Raw genomic sequence first — 22732 nt, 5'->3', positions numbered from 1 at the left:
GAAAATTTGTTTAAGCATTCAATTTTCAGACAGATAAAAGTATGAGCTGATCTACATAAAATTATCAACAAACCCTTTGTATCTCCCCTATACTCCTACATATTACACATATCCAAGATGCATCTATGGGATGTGCAATCCCTCTTTCCTTCCTGATACAAATGAAAGAATCAATATAGATCCCCATAATGAACAAAGTATTTTAACTTAGGAGAACACACTTGCTAAATAATGAGTTGCTAAAATTGACAGCCTAATATTAGGTTTTGTAGATTAATTCAAGAAGCCTCTGGATGAATAAGAAATATGGTTGAAAACATTCCGCTTTAAGAATTAACTACTTCACAACACATGAATAGTCTCACATTGCTGGTGTAATGTTGTGTTCCAGTGAAGACCTAATATATTTCTACTCCCACTGAACTAATTTAATCCAGTTTCTCACCTCACATGTAGCTGAAGATTGTTTAAGCTGTGTTTTATTTCACACTAAAATCGTCTACAATTCCGTCCATAGTCCCTTACCTAGCTTTATCATAAGTGGCAACTAGCAGTGAGCAGTCAAAAAAGTTTTGACATAATGATTAAAGAATTTATTTGCTCTTTCCATGAATTAATCACAGGCTAATTTGCAGAATTGTGCGAATTCTGGAAAAAAGACTTAATGAAACTTAATTTTATCACAAAATAAAGTTGCAGGTGAAATTCAATGTATAAAAATTAATGGGTATATAGCAAAAAGGAGTCATTAACTGGTACAAAGCTCCCCACTGCTAGACTGAAATTTGTGGGGTTATAAACAAATTACATATTTATCTAATTACAGTCTTCTGTGCTGAATCCTCTGGAAGCCCTATAATTAACATTCTGATTCTCTCCTTTACATCTGTAATCTACATTCAAAGGCTCCTGACGCCACAGTCTCTCTGCTAAACTCCAAAACTTGCTGCAATCAAACTGATCATCTGTAGCACCAGGCTGAAGAAGCTACACAGAGGTAGCCTGGACTTTTCTGCAATATGTGGGGTCTACCTCCAGACCCTCTGGGGTTTAGTTTTCATGACACATAAGCAGCAACACCACAGTCTTTTAATATCTTCAAGAATAAATGGCATTAGATCAGCATAGCTTGAGTGGTTATTCCAATGGTGGTACAGAGTTTAAAGCCAGCAACATTCAACTTTACAGAAAGAAGAAAACGAAAATATAATTAGTTGCCACTAAACCAGTTTCTTGCTTTCCAATATGAATATCCCTCTTAATTTCAGAAACAGATGAAGACATTTTTGATTTTCACAGATAAGTCAAAATGTCTTGCAAAATACCTAAAGCATTACATGAAATAAAGCTCATTTATCTCCAAAAATATTTTCTTTTGCTTTCTGATAATCAGTTGTTTAGAGATTTTCTGAGGAAAAAGTTACACCTGGCTTATGAAGTCTGATCAATGCTATTGTGACTTTGTACCTATTATACTTTCAATTTCTACAATATCCTGTAGCAGTACATTTGATAATTTTACTATAGAGTGAATAAACCCCAATGTCTTATTCTGTTTTAATACATTATCTGTAAATTTAATTAGATGACCTTTCTTTGGCATAAAGAACAGAAAATGTTACTGTTCTCTATTAATTTTCTTTATGCCGTTCAATGATCCACTGGCACATTCTGAGGAACAATTTTACTTGAAGTTGAATATTTTTAATGTACATTTTCCTTGGTTCAAATCTCTCTTACTCTGATTTCTGTAATCTTTCCATGTATCTTTTCAGTTCTTTTTTTAAAAAGGAGATAGATAACCAGTATTCCAAACACAAGCATGACACAATAGTATAGTGATATTTTTAATCGTCCTTCCTAATAATATATTCGTTGTTTACTGTATTTGAGATTAATTTTTTTATAGTACTGACCAAATGGACAGCCAAATCAATTTTAAGCAGTAGACCACTATAATGTAGTACAGCTTTGTGCATGTATAGTATATCCCGATACTATACGTGCACATGATACTGTTTTTCCAGCTCTTTTAATACCCAATTTATTACTATTACATAATTAGGTTTTTAATTTTGATTATTGTTAGAAATTGTTTAGCACTAGTGCATATATTTTTAAATGACTTTCTGAACAGCACAAATGTCACAACAGATGTCTTTGGGACCTAACAAGCACCTGCCTGCTGCTATGAAAATTTAATATTTCTATTATCTGTTTCTTAACTTTTAATGGCAAGTAATGTATTGAAAAATTCTTCCCTCTACTTACATAAAAATGTAGTATCTTTTGAAGGCCAAGGATTTTGCTGGAAGCTTTATTGTCTTTGACAACATTTCTAATTGCAATTTCAAAAATGCAATGGATTTTTGGTGCATGACTGCTTTGGAAAACTACATTGGTATCGCTCAATACATATATGTATATTTTTACTATTTTTTTAAAATCAAGGGTGGGTTTCAGACTTGTTTAGAGTTCCAAGCATCCCTCCTAGAAGTCTTTTTAAAATTGGTAACACCTTTGCCCCCTTTCCTTCATGTGCCTACCATTAACTTAAAACAACAAAGTATACACATTTTTAATTTCATACTTGAGTTCCTAGAAAACCCTGAACAAGTACTATTGAGACAGGGTGATTTATTGCTGTTTATTTTATTGATCCTGTCACAAGACTACTTGTATGACATTTCAATGCAGGATATTTCTTGATTAATTACCAATGGATATTGGATCCAGCATGAAAACCTCTAACCTCTTCTGTCATAAACATAGATACAAAACACTTTTAACTTCTCTACCACAGTGTTATCAAAGATCCAAAGGATCTTTGAAAGAGCATTGTGCTACTCTGCTATCTAACTACCGGCACTACTAGCACACTACCAGCTTTCTGTCTGCTTGTGACATGTTTTAGAAACATGCATTAAAGAAGACTCTAGTATGTAGTTCTTAGAAACTGTTGTTTGGATATTTTTTCCTTAATATTGTATTATGTCTTGCATACCATGGTTTTCTGTATTTACTTCTGGTGGATGAATGGGGGAAGGTTAATTATTTAGGTTTTTTTTCTTGTTGTTGCTTGTTTTTTTTTTTTTTTTTTAGGTCTAGGAAGTTGTTCCCTCAAATTTGATAGAGGATTTTTTTTTTAGCTTTAGAATGAATGCCAGAACTTATCTCTTTTCTGGCTTGATCCTTTGGACAGAATCTGCATTTTAAAGTATCTTTTATTTCTAACACCTTTCTTTATTCTGTTGTTTAACTACATGAACTTTTTCCAGGCCTCTTAAAAATCTTTTGATTGATATAGTAATCTGAATATAGTTATACTGCCTGCATAAAGGCTCCAGACATTTTATAATTTTGACATCTCTTAACTACATTCCTCCCTTCTATACAGCTTATCTTTTTCAATGTCATGTTACTGCAGTGGAGTTTTAAAATTCTGATTTGTACTTATTCTCCAATGTTTTAATAAAAAAAAAACCACATACAAACATATGCAAAAAATTCCAAGTGAATTAGTAGATCAGGATGTTGGTCAGCCAAAGGCTGGACCTAAACAGCAAAGCACATGTACCTTTGGTATGCTAGGAGTACAACTAATACGATTTACTATTTGTGTTTTCAGAAGGTATTTTATTTTTTGAAGTAGGTTCTTCACTGACCTGGAATAAAATTTGAGTACTCACCAAGAATCATATATATGAGACAAAATAAGGACTGCAGAGCTTTTCACAAAGCCAATGGCTGGCTACTTCTTTCTTCCTTGAAAAATCTTAGTACTATTTCTCATTGATTAACATTGCTTCCTGAGGTTAATGCCTTCTTTAAAAGCTCCCTTTAGTTCTCCTTTAGAACTAAAGGAGAACTAAACTTCTTCTTTTAGAACTAAAGAAGAATACCCTTTAAAAAGAAGTATTCACTGTTATTAAAGTATTTTGAATAGTGGCAATGGTATTACAAAATACTGTATTATTGAAAAACAGATACCATATTTAAAATCATACTTCTCAAACTTTAACTGGCTATCTGATCTTAATGAACAAGCAATCTCAACTGTATGATAAAACTATTTCCTACCATAGTATATTAGAATTTTCCAAGAAACTTCCATTAAAATCACAACAAACCAACATTCTAATTTTCACTATTCTAAAAATCAACTGAAATTATGGCTGGTTCTTTGTTTGTTGAATCACACTGCAGTTTGAGAAATTAGTCTTGAGAGATCCTGCTGTGTTTCTATAGCAATGACTTCAAGTTACAAAACCAACTCTGAAGACAGGATCCAGTTGTCAGACACATAGTGCTCACTGAAAGCACCTACCACTGTGTTGATTCTATGGAGAGCTAGCACACATACATAACAATAGAAAAATAAAAATTAACTTTCAAAACTTGCATTATGAAAAGATTCCACTATCACACATTCCTTTAAAAATCACAATTTTGGGCATATATTTATTTTTCATGAAAACATTCATAAGCAAAAAGGTCTTCTGTAAATATCACAGGGAATTAAAACCATTGCTTACTTAGAAGTAGCAGAATCCAGTCTGTAATTTTATTACAGTGACATTATATTTTAAAAATCATGACTTCAGGTATATGCACATACTGAAACAGACACATAAACATTTTTTATTTTTATGTAAGCAAATTCATATCTGTCACAGCCATGTAGGGTATTAAAAGAAAGGTATTTTTTATTTATGTTCAATTAATATAAACACACGCTATCCATTCACAACAAGTTCACCTATACAATATGAAATTCATATCAGGCTTTTCTGCCATGCTACTATTCTTGTAGATTCTCTTTACAGAATATTCCAACTATGAAATCTTAAAAATACAGTCACTTTAGAAATTTATAGAACATTCAGCATGCTGGTCAAAAGTAAAAGATAAAAAGAAACAAAACATTGACACAATCTTAATGACACAGAAAGATGAAGACAAGTACTTGAAGGACTGGGAGAGAGATTTTCATCTTATATTCAGTGGCAAATAATTTGTTTATAAATTCTTTATTTCTTCTTTTTGTGTTCATGAGATTCAGAAAAAAAAAAGAGCCCTAAATCACAGTAAGTCCTTACCCATGTGCCCAGAGAGCTGAAAACACTCCTGAGAGATATTTTCAACTGAATCTAAGAACCATGTGTGAAATGTCTTAATTCAAACTATGCAGAGAATATACACACCAATTTCATAACAAAAATTTTTTCACTGAAGAACCTTCTGCTTCAACAACTTCTTAAGAGATAAATCATTGGCACCTCAAAAGAAATGCACTAGACAAAGACGATGAACATCAGTGCAAAACTATATCCACAATAATCTACAGCTTGCCACTAAAACCATAACAGCATCAGCACGTTTGCCCACAAAGTTCAGTGTAAGATTATAGCTCTGACAGACATGCACTACTATACAAGATTTAATACACATTATTTCAGAGTTGATGCACTAAGCTTCAGTTCTGAGACAGCTCACAGAACTAAAACAATTTACTTGATCATAATTCACAGAAGCAGAAATGAACCTATAGATTTTCTTTTGAAAATATGTTCTCTTTTTACCACAAGGAAGTCGCTCCTTGACTAGAAACCATTTACCCCCTGGCAATACTCAGTTGGTAGTATGTGACTGATTACTTCAGGTATTTCTGTATGTGCAGAGGCATAACACGGCACAATCTCTTTTAAAACTTCCCATATCACTTTAAGTACTATGAAATAAAGAATCAAATGCATTTAACCAGTGTAAAAATATTAAAACCAGTCATTTTAGTATTTTTTCCAGTTGGCCAAGAAGTAAAATTCGTGGGACGCCAAAGTTAAATGGGATCTAGATATTCCTAAAATCTATTTCAAATCTCTAAATCATTAGAAATGTTCTTTCCTGCCTTTCAATTTTGGTTGCACACTGGAGTCCCCTTTTTTCCTTACTGTAATCTTAAAGCTTGGAGTAACCACCTTCTTAAATATATTCACTTTTCTCCTCCCTTGTCCCTTTTAACTGTGCCCTTGTAACCATCTTATTCCTTTGCATTTGTACAAATCCTTTCCCACGGATCTATTTTTACTTAAATTTCAAGTATCATGACTGCAGCAACAGTCCATAAGCAAAACTCTCCACTCCCTATGACAAGAAGCAGCACATAGATTTGCTTTAAGTACAGGGAAAGTATTAGTCAGGCAGGTGGGGTAGCTCTAGTAGCTGCTTTCCATCAGATTTTCTTAGGATCATCAAATTAAATTCTCAACTCTGAAATATTATGTGAGGTTGCATATTTATGTTTTAAATCACATCAAGCACATAAATATACAGTAAGTGTTCAGGGGTGATGAATTTCTAGGCACTTAATTTTCAATCTTTTCTAGAGAAGTTCTGCAAATTCTTCTGAAGGTCCCATTAGACGTCAGTGTGCCATGGCCCAAACCACTTCATGGCAATGGTTAAATGATACCTTTACAACAATTCCAGAAGTCTTTCTGAGTAATGGAGATCCATTATACTGTTTTCATAAACTGCATTTTAAACAAGATAGATCACCTCAGTGGTACAATACCATACAACAGATTTCAAATATTTCTATACACAGCAACAAAGGAGTGACTTTCACAGTCACAGAGAAAATAAACTGCCACTAAGAGAAAGTAAGGGCTAAAAGGTGAGTGCAAAGATGTCAAGACCAGTAAAGTGCTCAGAAAACTACAGTGAGAAAAGACCAGTGTATGACAAAAGTTTAAGCTAAGGGAAAACAAAGACACTTGTCCTTTCAATAGGTTTGATTTCAGAAGATTTTTTAATAACATATGCAAACATTTAATTGTTCCCTCACATTTAAAATAAATATAAGGACTCTGGGCTGCAAAAGCATAAACATACCACAAATTATAAAAATTAGCTACATATAGCTATTTAAGGAATTTATAGTAAAATAAGTAATATCAAAAATAAGTAAAATAAAAAAGGAAGTAGTTAACTTGGAAGTGGTAAAAATCTAACAAGTGCTTTTTACGTCTCAGACACTATTTTTTGACTGTGGTCATACCTATGTCCATTTACCCACCTGAGTACAGCAAAACAAGCATTAGTAAACACTTCTTTCAGAGGCATTTCAGACTGCGCAGAAATGCAATACGAAAATGAAAAAAAAAATTTGAAGAGAGATTAATAAGACTCCAGTAACTCTAGAGGCACATTTCAACATGCCAGGTTATATATCTGCCATCCAATTTCTGCATTTTTTCAAGCAGCTGAGGGCATTAGATGACACCTCATCACTTGAGCAAGCACAAAGAAATGACAAAAAAATAAGAGATATATAAACAAACCTTTTTCATACCAGAAGACTTTAGAAATTTATAGTGGTAACAGGTTTACATTTATTTGGAATGAAAAAGTTTTCTGGAAAAAATATAGTAGTTTGGTTTCTGTTTTAACAGAAGTCCTCACATTCACCTTACCATTTAACAGACAGATTACAGTGAGGTCTGAGTAAAGAGTGTAATTTTCATGAGTTCTGTTGACATCAATGGAATTCTAGCTGTTACTAGTGGTCACAACAGTCTGAGCATATGAACTAAAACACAGGATCAGAATCTCATATGCCAATTAAAAAAATAAAATAACTAAGAAAGAATCCACTTTGCTAGGATTAAACATTTGCTGCAAATGAACAAAATGCTGCAATTCCTACTATTCCGAAGTTTACAGCTTTGTTATGAAATTCTATGAAAATCACAAAAAAATGTATTGCTGAGGAGGTATGTCTGTGTGATTGAACCTTTCAAACCTCATAAAAAATGCCAATTAGTAATCACATTTAAAGATGAGATTCCTAGGAATGGAAAACTCATTTCCAGCCACACCACAGTCTTACAGGTAGCATCGGTAGAGTGCTTATGTGAATAACAGCAAGATTCTAGTATTTACAATTGTGAATCCTGGAACAACTAAACTGACTAGATGAAAAAGAGAAATCTCAGATTTCAAATAAATTAAATGAATAGGTAGTTGCTCTCATTGCTACCAAACTAGGTTGCTCCTAAATCAGAAACAAAAAAAGTATTTCCAACAATTAAGTTATTGTAGGATGAGTAAGATACTGGGTATAGAAATTAGACATTTAAAAAAGCACATTGGGTCTGTGTATGCAGTCAATTAGCAGAAAATAAGCAACAATGGAAATTTCAATGAATTTTTTGTATCTTTAGGGGTTTTTTCCCCCTCAAAAATATTTTCCACTCTAATTGCAGCTTTTTTTTAATTCAAAGTAAGAGAAAAAGAAAAAAGTTCTCGGTCAGTATCCATTAATCTGCAAAAGTCTACACCATGTACCAAACAGAAAAGATGTAAGTAAACTAGAAATCTTTCACAGATCTTTGGAACTTTCTTTGAAATACCTTTTTTTTCCAAACAAAACCCAGTGGTGTTGCATCACACATAACTCTTCAGTGCTCTTACCACAAGCTAGTCGTATGTCAAGAACTCCATATGCAAAGCATCAAAAAGTGTAAATGTAGATTATTCCACACACTACAGACATGCATCCTGCAAGAAGCTATAAGGATTTAGATTACAGCATCAGTTTGATTAGAAACACAACTACAGGAATAAAGGAAGGAAGAAACTGTGCCAGTTTTCTGTTATACTTTGGTCATGTAGCGTTACTCCCATGCGGATGTTCTGAAAACTCAGCATGCAAGTTACAAAGTTAAAAAAAGCCACAAATGAACAACAAACAGTTTTCCCTGAATATTTTTGAACTAAAATATCCAGTAAAACAGAACTGCCAATATTCTTATAATCAATATTCTCATAATCTTTTTACTTTTCAAAATTAAAATTCAGTAGTAGTGCATATACATTCAAAAGATACAATAAAGACATTTACTAACAGATTCTTCAGCTCTCAATTTCTTTCCCAATACAGTCAATGCATTAGAAAACAACTGCAGCTGGGACAACTCACATAAGCCACTGTTCTTGTTCTTTTCTGTACTTCTCAGACCACTTCTGAGTAAGCTCAAGGTAAACATTTGGTTTATGGGGTTTATAATCAAGGTAAACCATCTGTCCAGTCCGTTTAGGGACAGCTTTTTCAATCTGAGTTCCCTCGTGCCATTCATTAAAAGATGTAATGGAAATAATTTCTGGCCGCACCAGAAGGGCTGCGCTGAAGGCAGTCTCATAGTACTTCCCATTGACACGGTTCCGGGTGTTGTGGTTGTTCCAAGGTCGGATGCTGGTATCAATATAGCCTGGCCCCACACTTGGAATAAACATTAAGTTGTTACTATCACAAAAGGCTTTTAAACTTGCCCAATTATGATGAGATGAGCCGTAGGAGAAGCCATTGGTGGCAAAGTACGTGTACATTCCATCAAAACCACTTCTGTGAATGTCATGCTTATGTCTTTCTTCTACAAGAAGTGCAATGAATAATGCATCATAGGGAGTATTTCGAATACTCTGGGATCCAGACACAGTTAAGAGATTTGCCCATATTTCAGGGATTGTTACATAAGAGTCATAAACATAAAACATGGGAAGAAGTCTGCCTGTGCTGGTTTTATGTCTGTAAAAGGCTGGATGGCTTCCGTATCTATAAAGCAAACAAGTATTGTTAAGACAAGACTTGCCATTTGGAAAATACTGTTGTACAATCTGAGCTGAAGACTTTTCCAAAAAATTAATTTAAAAAGACAGGACACGGACTCTGAAACACAGCACATCGTATCCATCTTCAGTCCAGTGTTTGCTAAGAATCAAACAATGACTCTTCAAAAAACCTTTAAACTACTACGAATTACTAACTGTCCTGGGTTTGGCAGGGACAGAATTAATGCTCCTAGGAGCTGGTCCAGTGCTGTGTGGTTTTTTTTATTTAGCATGAGAATGAAATTGATAACAAACTGATGTTTTTTCTGCTGCTAAGCAGCGCTTACCCTAAGTCAAGGACTTCTCAGTGTCTCCTGCTCTGCCAGTAAGGAGCTGCACAAAAAGTTCGGAGGAAGGAAGGCCAAGACAGCTGACCTGAGCTGGCCACACTTCAGAATGTCATGCCCATATATAAACTGAGGGAGCTACCTGGAAGTGGACTGAATGTTGCCCAGGGCTGGGCCAGGTACCGCTCTGTAGGTGGTGAGCAATTCATCTTGGGTTCTGTTACTCTCTCTTTTTCTTCTTTCCATTATCATTCTTAATAATACTACTGGCACACTAATTTGTTTCAATCATAAAATTGCTCTTATTTCAACCCACAAAGTTTTATCTTTTCCTTGTGATTCACTTCCCCACTGCTGGGGGATGAGAGGGGAAGTAAGGGGCAGCTGGTGGTACCTAGTTGCTGGCTGGGGTTAAACTGTGACAGTAACGTAGTGTCAAACTGCGCTACAGTTATCAGTTTCCTCTGAAGGGCAATTCTCTAATTCTGCATGAAATAAAGACAGCCTAAGCAGCACTGATAAGCAAAACAACAAGTAGCTGTACAGAATTTGTCAAGATGAATTTAAATCATTAGAGGTCAACACAATCAAACTCTATCTGCTAGTTTGTCATTATCAAAATGTACATTTTATTTAATTTAAAGATCATGTTGCTAATCTGAAGTATCTAAAGTATGATAAATGATATTAAACAATGTTGAAAGCAATTTAAACTTGAGAACCTATGTAAAATTTGCACTTCAGTATTAAAAAAAAAACCCGGATTTTTGCAGCACTGAAATATAAACAAAGTTCTTTTCAGTCTCAGCAGACATTCTCATGTATTTTTACAAGCCTTAGTTCATATACCGAAGTCCCCTAAGCCAGCAGGTAAGAAACCAAGGACACCATTCTGAAAAAACTCACTTGTCAATGATGTACTTGACATTGTGGTACATGCTGCGATCATCTCTGTCTTTGTAAGGTTCAATATGAAAAGTGACCTGAAAGATGAAAACATAACAGCAACACAAACACAAAGTACTGCTGAATACGTGGGCACTGGGTATTAGATGAAGCAAGTACCAGTCAAAAATATAATTCCTTACAGACCAAACACTTCATCAGTCATCTCTATACTGAGAATAATCCAACCCTAATACAACTACTGCACTACTGACATTAGAAGCTTCCGATTCCAGGAAGTTTGGTATGAAATACTTGGTTTTTTTACATTAAAACAGAACATTGCTTTTGTTTACCCTAGACTACAGCAAGTGGTAATCATGCCTCAGAAAAATTAAAAAGCTACAAAACCTAAAACTTAAAATATTATCTATTTGAATGTCAAAGAACTGATAAACCAATTAAACATTTTAATATTTAATTTCTAACAAATGCTAAAGATAATGCTCCAAAGATAGTTTTCAGTCAAAATACATTTTAAGATATGCAAAATGAAAACTTTAATTTAAAATTTTATAGATTTATCAACAGCAACAAGCTCTTGGAACTAAATCTAATATAATGTACTGCTATTGCTCTGAATGTCAATCTTGGAGCTTATGGAATTCATTAACCAGTATGTGTGAATTCCAATGTAAAAATGAATTTGTTTTCAAATAGACAATCATGGAAGAATACATTACATTAATCAAAGCAACAACTTTTTCAGAAGCAATTTTAGAGTAGAATGTATTTAATAAAGTCTTTGACAACTCTGCAACAGTAAAAAATTTCTATTGCAAAGCCAATCTCCCTCTCTATTAAGTAGAAACTATAGAAAAATAGCGTCAGACTAAATCACTGAGTGACAGTAGAGGCTGAAAAGCACTATAATTTCATCTTTCATTTCCAACTATGAAAACCAGGCAAATCGAAAGGGCATATCTTGTCCCAGACTTCTATTTAACAGAAACGTATTTTGTATATTGGCTTTGGTCTACTGAGACTCCTAACACTTACCATAATAACTTGCTAGTGCAAGAATGCTTAAAAACATTACAGTGAAGGTAGCACTTCCTGCAATATCCATACGAATATCCGCATTTCAGTAATCCTTCCAAGTGGTAACAGCAGCTTCATTCATACTGCAATCATTATCACACTATTACACACTACTGTACTTTCCTTGGTAGCTTGTTTTGTTTGGCCTTGACTCCTTTGAGACTTGAATGCTAACAAGTTTTTTAGGTAAGAGCAAACTCTATTAGATGGTCAGAAGATTTTGGGAAAAGATAATACCTTTTTCAGTATTTTAAAATATTTATTATTAGACAGAGTGTAACCCGTACCATATAATGCAAACCACACAGTATTTTTAACAGTTTTAAAATGACTTCTGTATGTATTTTAATCATCCTATTTTCCTCCTGCTTGCTAAGGAATCTACAGTTACCCCCAGTGACAGGAAATTTCACTGAGAATCTGCAACTTGTGTTACCAACTAAAACCAGAACAGATGAACAGGCTGTGTTTTCAGTACACAGTACAGACAGCACACTCCAGAGATGAAATATATGCAGCTACTTAAAAGCTCAAATTTATTACTTGGGAGAGATTAAAATGAAATACATATTTTCATTATCACAAAAGGGAAATACAAGTTTTATTCTAAAAATAAACGAAACCAAACCACAAAGTCTGAACAGCATCTCTCTGACCTTACAGTTCAAGGCAAGTGTTTCTGGTACCTTCTGGAATAAAGACATTTATTCAAACTAGATATTCCAAGTCTGTCTTTATTCCTCATAGACGCTCACTCCTGACCTCTATGTTCAGGTGCCAGAAAGTTATGAAATAATGCAAAATGAAGATAAATCTTTCTCCTTTCTCAAAGGTTCTTAGTTTAAAGCTCACTGTATTTCACAGTATTCTGGAATATGTAATACTTCCCTCAACTTCCAAGACTCACTGGAAGACAACACAATGTGTTACTTTAAAAACTGTTTTCTGAAAAGAAATTAGAAAAGAGTAAGAATCCACAGCACTATGCCTTAGATTCCGCAAGCTAAAGCAGATTACAATATTTATTCTGCTTATAAGGGAATATTACTCAGGTCCCACCAAAGTTCATTGCAATTCAAAGACTTCCAACCAAAAAGAAGTGCAGTATAATAGCAAAGTTTACTTTCCCTATTGTCCTATTAAGTGTATCTAGAAATACTTTACCTTTAGGTTATATTTGTGTGCATAGTCCAAAACAACTGGTACCAAATCATCAGTTGGCTCTCCATTTTCATCAGCCATACCTGGTGGGTACCATGAAAGCACTATTACACCTGAAAATACAAAATTTGAGTTTTAAATCATATTGTTTAACATATTACAGGTATACTGTAACATTGTCATGAGTTACAATTATTGATGTGAAATCTACATAAAATAAATCAGAATCTCAAATTACTTTTTAATCAGTTACAAAATCTCAGTATTCTCAGAATATTTGCAGTCCTCTCTTTATAGGACTGCAAAACAAACGGGTTAGATCACTCGTCAAGGGAACAAATCTGTACTCAGTGTCCTTAGCCTAACACTTAAGAGCTGTTTCCTCCTGCTTTTCAGCACAGCATTCCAACCTTTGGGTTGGACAAGAGGAAAAGTGTGCTCCCCTCTAAGGCATGATAGCTACACCATGATACAGGCAGAGACTATCAGGATACATGGGGGATACATGGGTTATAGAACAGTCAGGAGACGACACTGTGCATGTGGTGAAGGAGATTCTTATCTTATGGAACTTTATTCCCTATCTTATTTCTTCATTGTACCTCTGGCTCAAATACAAAACAACCATTTATTACTAGAAGCAGTGACTTCAATCCCACAACCTTCTTTCTTGCTGCTACAGTTACTATGGTGTAATCCATCCTTCCAAGCATGTGAAATTAGTTTTTAAATTTATTATCTTCAAAAATGCTTGAGTAACTCTCAATAATTTAAGGATGTTACCAGTGCTGTGGAGAAAAAAGACAACAAATAACATGTCTTCATACTGTAAATTTTTCTGATGCTCTCCAAGAAAGCAAAAGAACACATTATTCAGAAAAGCAAAACTCTTTCCTTCTGAAATAAAATGATGTCAAATAAACAGATTGGATCTTTTGGTTGCACAGCTGGAAACATATCAAAAAGAAGCTAAGTCTGAAAGAAATAGATGAAATACTGATGTAGGAATATTTTCCTAGCAATACTATTTAGAACATACAGAATAAGTCAATGCGGTTCTTTTTAACTAGGTAATAATTTAAGTAAATTAATAAATCCACTGAGCTGGGGAAATATATATTGTAAATTCCACCTATTTTACTAACATTATAACATTTCTGACCACCAATTTCCAACAAACAATTCCAAAATTATGAAAAAGAAACCATAAATTACAGTGAATACATAATCACACAATATCCAAACCAGAAATTTGTGCTCACCACACACAGAAGGGAGTTAAACTACCCTTAGGCACATTATCTCTGCATTTTATCAAAAAGAAAATCACACATAACAGGTAATCACAAGAGACAGTCTGCTCAAGGAAAGCAAAATGCAATATTTTACTGCATTTTATCATATTATCTTTTATTTCACACAAAAGGACTAAATGCAAGTGAGTAAGGTGTAAAGGACAAGCAGAACAGCAACAAATCTGGATATCCTGAATACCTCTGACAAGACCCTCTTTTACAGCTTTAGGAAATACGTAAAAGTTCAGGAGACAGAATTGCTAATCAAGGAACCTAAATTCCCATTTGCACTGGCCTGTTCCTGAGAAAGACTACTACACATTTTCTTTCCTGTGGTTAAAAAATAAAGTTACGTACCACTTAAAGAGTCAAAAAAGAAAAGTATGGACTTGACACTAAAAACAATGTCATAAATGTTCAAAACAGAATAGTCACTAAAAACAAAAGTGGACTATCACAAAAAAAAGGCTGGTGCAAAAAAAAATTTCCCTAAGCAATCTCATTAATAAAATTTACTGTAATTATCTGTAAAATAGTAGGAAATTATTACATAAGAATTGTAAAATATAAGAAGAATACAGGGAAGCACTGCATGAGACTTCTGTAGCCCCAATCTCTTATATGCCTAGAATCATTAGAAAATATTTGCTGAAAGAACCACTTACCTTTCTCTTTTTTCATAAGATTCTTGATAAAGTCTCAAAAATGGCTAGAAAAAATGCTTATGTGACTGTAAAATACAGTCATGGATGAGACATTGGGTAAGAGAGAAAAAAGAGAAACTGTAAACAGTCAGCCTCACTGTACGCGAAAAACAAAGAAAGTATAATTCTTAAAAAAAAATTTGATGATTTATGTTAGTCAAATCTAGATGGAAGAGGCCAAATTCAATTGTACTTAAATCCTTAAGTCAGAATAACAGCAGGAAAATAGTGACTCTATAAATATCAGTTATGTTATAAAGAGTGTCACAGGAAGTCTGAACTACTCATTCACGTTGCTGAGTTTTAAATGGAAAACTAACTGAAGATATTAAAAAAACTGATTATGCAAAGCATTTTCCTAATACTTGGTACCCATTCCACCAGCAGTTCAACTTTTTTAGACATCTGTATTGAGAGGATGAGAAAGATCACATATTCTTCTAAAGTGCAAGTGCCCCCCTTGCCTTCATCACACTATCATAAATTATTTTGTTCTAGATAAGACCAAAACAGTGCTTGTATCTGAGGCAGCTTGTATCTGAGATTTTTCTATAACAGTCTTGTTACTCCTGTTGATGGAGTTATATCACTGAAGAGGGTGAGAAATTTCCTGTTTGTATTAACCCTTGGATAAAATAAAGGTTAGGTTAAAATCCACAAGATGACAACAACCAAGAAGTAAACACTACACAAGTAAACATCACTAATGAAAATATAACAATTACGTTAACCTAAATGATTAGGTGAATGAAGGAGATTCAATACAAGGTCATTAGCAGTATCAATCAATAATGCTACGAGCTTTGGTCATGTTGTTCCAACTATATTTACAGAAGCTACTCAGAGTTTAGTATTAGCCTATATGACTGCTTATTGCAAAGAAGATTAACATAAAAAGGACCATAAAGCCCAACAACAAGGAACGACATAAAAAAAAATTTGATTCTTATGTATACAGTTCACCTTATTTAGAAAAAGGGAACACCAATTTATACTGAAAGAAGATACTTTTGAACAGTAATGAATTAATACATAATTGTTATTTCACACACATCATTCAGAGAAAAAAAACCTACTCATATTTGAACATGCTGCTCCTTAACCGTATTTGTGTGATTTACTGAAACCTGTTCTTTAAACTGAAGTATTCATCTCCAAAAATAAAATATACAGACAATGTATTCCAGTCCAGGTTTCTGTTTTTTCATTTATGATATCAGTGTTTAGCAGTAAGTCATGAAAAACATGTACCTAAAGTATTACAAACACCATTCTTACGTTTCTGTGTCATCAGACACAGCCCTGAAGATGTGGGTTTCAGCTGGGGTTAAAACTCAGAGATATAAAGACATTTACTAGTTTCAGACCTTTCCTGAATTACACAGAAAAGCAGGATAGCTCAGTTGCCCTTATGCACAGATGTAAGGCTGGATAAATGAACAACATGCTGAAACGTTAACATTCATTACCAGTTGAAGCTGTACGCATTTGCTTCATGTGGGCTTCTATGACAGTAGGGTCTTTGGAACTGTAAGATCCAAGTTCTGGATAAAAGTTGGCCCCAATGTCCTCAGGAGGATTATGCCTTCCCTTCGGATAATTGTTTGCAATTTTGGGATCCCAATGTGGCAATAGTGGATGATTCCAGTGAATATATTTACCATCAAACTGTGGATTCCCATACCAAGTATAGTAGAATATGTGAAAGTTATAATTAGGAGAAGAAAGCTCCTCTTCCAGCTTTTTTACTGGAGACATAGATGCTTTCATAGTATTAACAGCAATACTATGCAAATTACTGACACGTGTTACAGTATCTCCTTGAGCCCTATTTAGCAAGTTCTGTTTACTGTCTAAGAGCACTGTCCGTTGTTGAAGCTCTGGCAACAAACCAAGTCCAAATGGATCCCCAAAGCCAGCTCTGTCAGGTCTCAGAGTCTTCAAAGCCATCATTATGGAGCAAATAAACAAAATAAAAAGCAACAAAATGATGCATGTTCTTCTGCGAAATCTTGCCATGATGTCATAGTTCAGAATCCCAACAGAAGGATTTTGGCCGGAACTGATCAAAAGACAAATATTTTCAAGTCAGATTTCTTATTACCTACTATTCAGCAGTATGAAATGCTTCATAAAATCTCTATATAATAAAAATAACAAGAGACAAATGTGATGCATACACTGACCATAGAACTAACAGGCTTTGTGGAGGGTGGGGCACACAAACAAAATCCCATTTCTTTCTTTGAGAACATGTGTCACATTCTGAGGTTCTAACACCAAGGACTCATATATTTTTTAAAGTATTTTACATTTGAACTTAAGCTTTATCCTCACCCAGATAAATCCCATGAAATGGAAATTCTGGTTACATTATTATGTTTTGAACTATTATGTTTTGCAAGTGCTATTCAGGTAGAATTAATAAAGACAATAGAAGAAAAAAGCAGAACCTGTGAAAGGAGAATAAAATAACAGAACAAGAGTAAAAAACAAAATAGGGTATGACAGAACTACAGCTTATACTCAGAATACAGGTTTCATTTACTAACCTATTTACTGGCTTGAAACCAAGCACTTTGTGTTCTGCTAACCAATATATTAACAAAATACTCAAAACTAAATAACAAACAAACCCCTAAAACCACTAAACAACAAAAACTAAATTTGAAACCATGATGCTTTACAACTTTACAGATCTAGAATTTTAAATTCTTTTCTGAATCATGTAAGCAGACAACAGCATAGCATTAAGGATGTGGCTCAAGCAGAAAGCCTGCAAGTGAGCTGCTGGCAGCCAGTTAGTACAATGTCACAGCTGCCTGACACTTCATGTAATGCTCCAGAGCTAAATTCAAAACAAGACCAGTGGTACACAGCAAGATTTGAACCATGAAACCAGGGGGAAGAAAATCAATATAATGGAAGGCCTGATTATTTTATTTATAACTTAAATTCCTGTACAACATTATCACAAGAGAACCAGAGAAAAGGATTAACAAAATTTAGGTTACCACAGAATTATAGGGAAAAAGATTATGCATAAAACTGGCAGCACTAAACTGGAAAATCTAAGAATAAATTTCTGATCCAAGGGTCATTATACACAGTATAGTTGTGATATGTATTTCTATCACTGACCTCCGAATTTTAAAATCTTATTTTAATTTACTGAGATATACACAGGTAGTTTTAAAATACTTGTAAATTATTTGACCTTAGTTTCCTGCCAGTGTTATAGTGCATTAACACAGAGCTCAGTTCTCACAATATGCTGCTTAATACTGCTATGATAATTTTAGATAAGCAATTTTAGAATATTTTTTTAACAATACAGCCTGAATTGGATTAGCACTATAACACTTCCATTTCCAATATTAATCCATTCATCCTACTGTCTGTTATAACTTCAGGGATTCATTTGGTTTTCACAGTAAGGTCATTCATTTCCTTTAAGAGCAAAACCCAGTTAACATTTCAAAAACAAACAACAAAATCCCAATGCACTTTTACCTTGTTAGAGAGTGAAGTCAGTTGAATCAGTTGAATGAGAATCTCAGCACTAAAGCCAAGAAAGAACAGATGGAACAAGGCAATACTATGAAAATGATGTTGTTCATTTTGCCCAACTGGATTCTGAAACCATACATTTGGCTACTGCCAGGGAAAATGATTTTCCAGTATAAATGCTTACAGGATTTCACACCGCTTTACGTCAAATTACAGGGTTCTTTTTCTATGGCTAACAAATCCATTCCCATGACTTTAGAATTCTGTCAGAGATTGTTTGAAGTACAGAGCATCTTACTTCAATAAGAAATTAATTTTAAATACACTCAAACTGCTCCTGATATTTTTCATTACCTTTTCAGTCTTTTTCCTAGTATATTATGCTACCTCTACCTGGTAATTTAACTCAATTTTCAGATTAGATAAACTTAAGTTTTCTGAAGGGTTAGGATTTTTTTTAAAGGAAACAATATTATTCATCTGACTAATGTATTAATATATGCCATTTAATTTAAATTAAATGCCACTGATCTTCATTAAACAACACACAGGACTGTCAGAGAAAAACTGTATCTCCAATTATTACTTTATCTCTTCTGTGAAAAAGAATTCATGACTGCAATGTCAAAAGGTTTGCAATTTGTCACTTGCGTTTTCCTATTCCATTTCAGAGAAGCTGTTCCTTTTTATTCTTGGTTGACATATCAGCTACTCAATGCCTCCTGTTCAGATCATGACTTCACTACCATTAAGTAATTCGTCTGAAGTGTCAGGAATTGATCTTGGTGCTCCACATTATTATTTTAACAAGTATTTTTTTACACGCAATATTCACCATTGAAGTATACTAAAAAATGAGCAGAGTGCCCACTAGCATTTGATTAGCGTTGAGACAGACCTTGGTCTACCATATCATATTATGAACTTCTGCTATGCTTACACAGAGACTCAGTATCAAAGTGAAAAATTTCTAGAACAAGTAAGCGATATCTATGGTAAAGGCTTGTGTTTTGGGGACACATTGGTCTCAATGATGATAACATAATTCAGACCTGGCATAGACACCTATACTGTACAAGCTGCATCGAAGGGGTACAGGTTGGCAGTGCTTCACATGTCATTTAATCTTGTTCAGATCTACTTTTCAGAGACAGTGACAGATAAACTACCCTCATCAGCGCTAGTGCCACAGCAGAATGGCAATACTGGCGAAAGAGACTGAGCAAACATGCCTGTGAAACAGCTACATGAAGTTATGCCTATCCTTGGAAGCAGAAAAACGTTAAAAATGCATTTCTGACTCAACAGTCATTAGACAAAGCATAGCTGTGATTTTGCATTTGTCATGGACATTCAAATTTTAGAGTCTGACTGCAATTTACTGAGGCACACCTCACTCCTATAGACTTAGCAAATATCTTGCCTTGGACTTTTGGGCGCACTTGGATCTAACAGCAATTGACTTTCTCAGTAGCAAAAAGGCTGAATAACTTCAGCTTTATGAAGGTTAAGATCTTACATGCAGCTACCCTGACTCAGAAGCTTTTGGATTCAAACTTCATGTTTGTTGACACATATAGGTGCACCAGACAAAAATGCAAGCAGTTTGGGCTCTTTCTCTTGCCTACTCAATGAATTTTAAAAGAAGAAAAAACCTATCGGTAACAGGTCAGAGTTTCTCCTTTAATGAATACAGATAGTAGTTTCCTTCATAACATGAGAAGAATATGAAGCTTTACTGGGAAAAGTTAAAACCTGTATTTCCTCAACACCTAGTTCTCTTCTTGAAAAAAACCCAAAACATCTGACACAATGTTTTACTTTTTAGTTTGTAAGCAACTATACAGAATTAAAAGCACAAAATACATGTAAGTCTATCCCATTATGATCATCTCTGTTCCAAATTAATTTGGGTTTCTTGGTAATAAATAGCATGAAATTCATCACAGTAGGCAAAATTTCCAGATGCTCTTCTTAAAACAATTCCTTCATGAAGAAAGAAAAAGAAGGGTCTATGAAAAAATCTGAAGTATTTTCCTAACTGTTCCACACAATCAACTGAATGTCTCAAGCTCTTACCTAACAGCGATTTTTTTTTTCTCCCCCACTACTGCTTTTTATACCCTTAAGTTACTGTGCAGGGAAACCTTCTGTTTGACCTTTCCACTATATGAAGAAAAAAGCACACAGATGTACAGATGATGAGCTTTTCTCCCCCTGGCATGTTTCCCCAAAAAAGAATGTTTCTTTAGTCAGAGAAGAAAAAGCAATTTTAAAAAAGTGGTTGGAAGTGATGACAGTGCTTAATTACTCAAGATAATTTTGGTTAGGCAACTCAAGTTTCAGTGCCCTGCCCAGTGGGTTGCTTTTTTCAGTTTTACAAATTCCAAAAGAGAAATACACTATGCAAAGAATTAGTTTAAGATAAAAAAGATTTATCTAGTTTAGCAAGAATCAGCAAATACTATAATTTATTTGCTCTGATGTTCCTTAACCACAACAAATGGAAATGCAATATAGGGGAGAGCTCTGAAAATCTGATTTTATTGATCAGGTCATCCAGAAGCCACTGAGGCTGGTAGCTCATGGACGGGATCAAAGCTTCTCAGCTATCTAAAGTGGAGAAAACGCTTCTCAGTTATCCAAACTTAGTTTCTACTAATTTTTTCCAGCTCAAAGAAACAGAAAACTCTGAAGTGACAGATCAGCTCTAGATCTAGACCTTAAAGCCCTGATTCTGGAGCTACAGTGCAGATGTGCACCTAAAAACACTAATTCAGTTTCCAAGAGATTGACCAGGTGAGGACTGGTAAAAGTGTTAAAAGCACCATATTTACACAGCATATTCTGATCTGGAGACCACGAAGAGTAAAAAGCAACAGAAGCTGACCATACATGTGGGAAACTCTTCTAGTATTTCTAGTATTAGAAAGAACCAGGGAACTTCTCAAAAGCTCTCTGTATATGAAAAGTCTTTTTCTAAACCCTTTTCTAAAAAATAGTTTGAAAATCATTAAAGATGTAAGAAAACATGAGGTATAACATGTACACACTTCACAGCTGTGTTACATGATAAAAAGGTATCTTTTTAAACACTTCCAATAATATAAGATTTCTTTTTGGTCTACCCAATTTAAAAAAAGGTATTTTAAATCTGACAACCAGAAAATTGAAATTGTGATTTGAACTTAAGAAAGACAGCAGCAGGAACAAAACACAATCCTTCTGGACTCTTTGCTGTAAAAGTGGTAAGAGAGCCTCCAGCATTTACAGCATTTGCCTTCAACATGCCAGCCTTCTCCTGCTTGGAAAGGACATGGGAACACACAGCTAACTCTGGGCGGCTGCACGCCACGAGAAGAAAGCGACCTTTAGCCGGTGCTCACCGGGAGCTGCCCGGGGCACTTCACAGCCAGGCTGCCGGACAAGAGTTGAAGGCAAGGGCTGGCAGCAGACCCAGCTCGCTGCGGTGCTCCCATCCCCTGAGCAAGGCACCGAGTTCCGAGCGCTCACACTTCTCTCCCACTCCGCGGAACCAAGCGCCAGCCCCCGCCACCAGACGAGCACCAGCCGCGGGCGGGAGGCGCGGCGAGCCTTCCACACGAGGGAGGAGGGAAGGCGCCGCCCGGGGGCCGCCGCGGCCCCTCTGACGGGCGGGGGCGGGCGCCGTGCCCGCCTCTCCCGGCCTCTCCCAGCCCGAGGAGCCCTTCCCCAGTGCCCGGGGCCGGCCGGGGCTCGGGGCCGGCGCCGTTACTCACCCGCGGGAGGCAGGGCCGCTGCCGCCCGGGCGCGCGCGCGCGGGGGGTGCCCCTGCGGGAACCGCGCGGGCCGGGCCGGGGCGGCGGCGCGTGCGCCAGCCGGGGCGCATGCGCGGGGCGGCCGGCGGCGGCCGGGCCCCGTTATCCTGAGGGGAGAGCGGCGCCGCGCTCCCGCCTTTTCCGCTGGGAGCGGGGCACCGGCGGGTGGTGGAAGAACAGGGCCTCCGCTGGGCTTTCATATTGTGTTTGCTGGGGTTTTTATTTTTATTTTTTCTTTTTTTTACTCGAAAGGCCTAAAAACATCTTTCAGTTCTTTGAAAGCCTTTGCTGGATTGTTGGTTGCTTTTCAACTGCGAAAT

The 22732-nt window shown here is 35.5% G+C and overlaps 1 protein-coding gene across 2 annotated transcripts; it reads right to left on the bottom strand.

Annotated features, from left to right (window-relative positions):
- Positions 1 to 4433: 4433 nt before the first annotated feature.
- MANEA (mannosidase endo-alpha) lies at positions 4434 to 22440 on the bottom strand. 2 transcript variants are annotated; one of them, XM_030945308.1, is made up of 5 exons: positions 22374 to 22440; positions 16575 to 17167; positions 13110 to 13219; positions 10866 to 10942; positions 4434 to 9616 (listed from the first exon to the last, which is right to left on the bottom strand). In XM_030945308.1, the coding sequence occupies exons 2-5, from the start codon at positions 17122 to 17124 to the stop codon at positions 8980 to 8982; spliced, it is 1374 nt and encodes a 457-aa protein (XP_030801168.1). In that variant the 5' UTR covers positions 17125 to 17167; positions 22374 to 22440; the 3' UTR covers positions 4434 to 8979. The 2 variants fall into 2 exon arrangements, with proteins under 2 accessions (XP_030801168.1, XP_030801169.1); XM_030945309.1 differs by lacking the exon at positions 22374 to 22440 and adding an exon at positions 18619 to 22198.
- Between the last annotated feature and the right edge of the window lie 292 nt (positions 22441 to 22732).

This window comes from Camarhynchus parvulus, chromosome 3, assembly GCF_901933205.1.
Source record: "Camarhynchus parvulus chromosome 3, STF_HiC, whole genome shotgun sequence".
Taxonomy (NCBI): Eukaryota; Metazoa; Chordata; class Aves; order Passeriformes; family Thraupidae; genus Camarhynchus; species Camarhynchus parvulus.
The sequence above is the reverse complement of the archived record's forward strand: the minus strand, read 5'-3'. Positions and strand labels throughout refer to the sequence as shown.

Bases quoted from the DNA above. Each gene is read 5' to 3' on its own strand.
- MANEA (XM_030945308.1), bottom strand. From the start codon at position 17,124: ATGGCAAGATTTCGCAGAAGAACATGCATCATTTTGTTGCTTTTTATT. The intron at 13,220-16,574 runs GTAATGAATGTT...TTGTATTTTCAG, and splicing joins AATGCGTACAGCTTCAACTG to GTGTAATAGTGCTTTCATGG. The intron at 10,943-13,109 runs GTAAAGTATTTC...TTCATCTTTCAG, and splicing joins CACACAAATATAACCTAAAG to GTCACTTTTCATATTGAACC.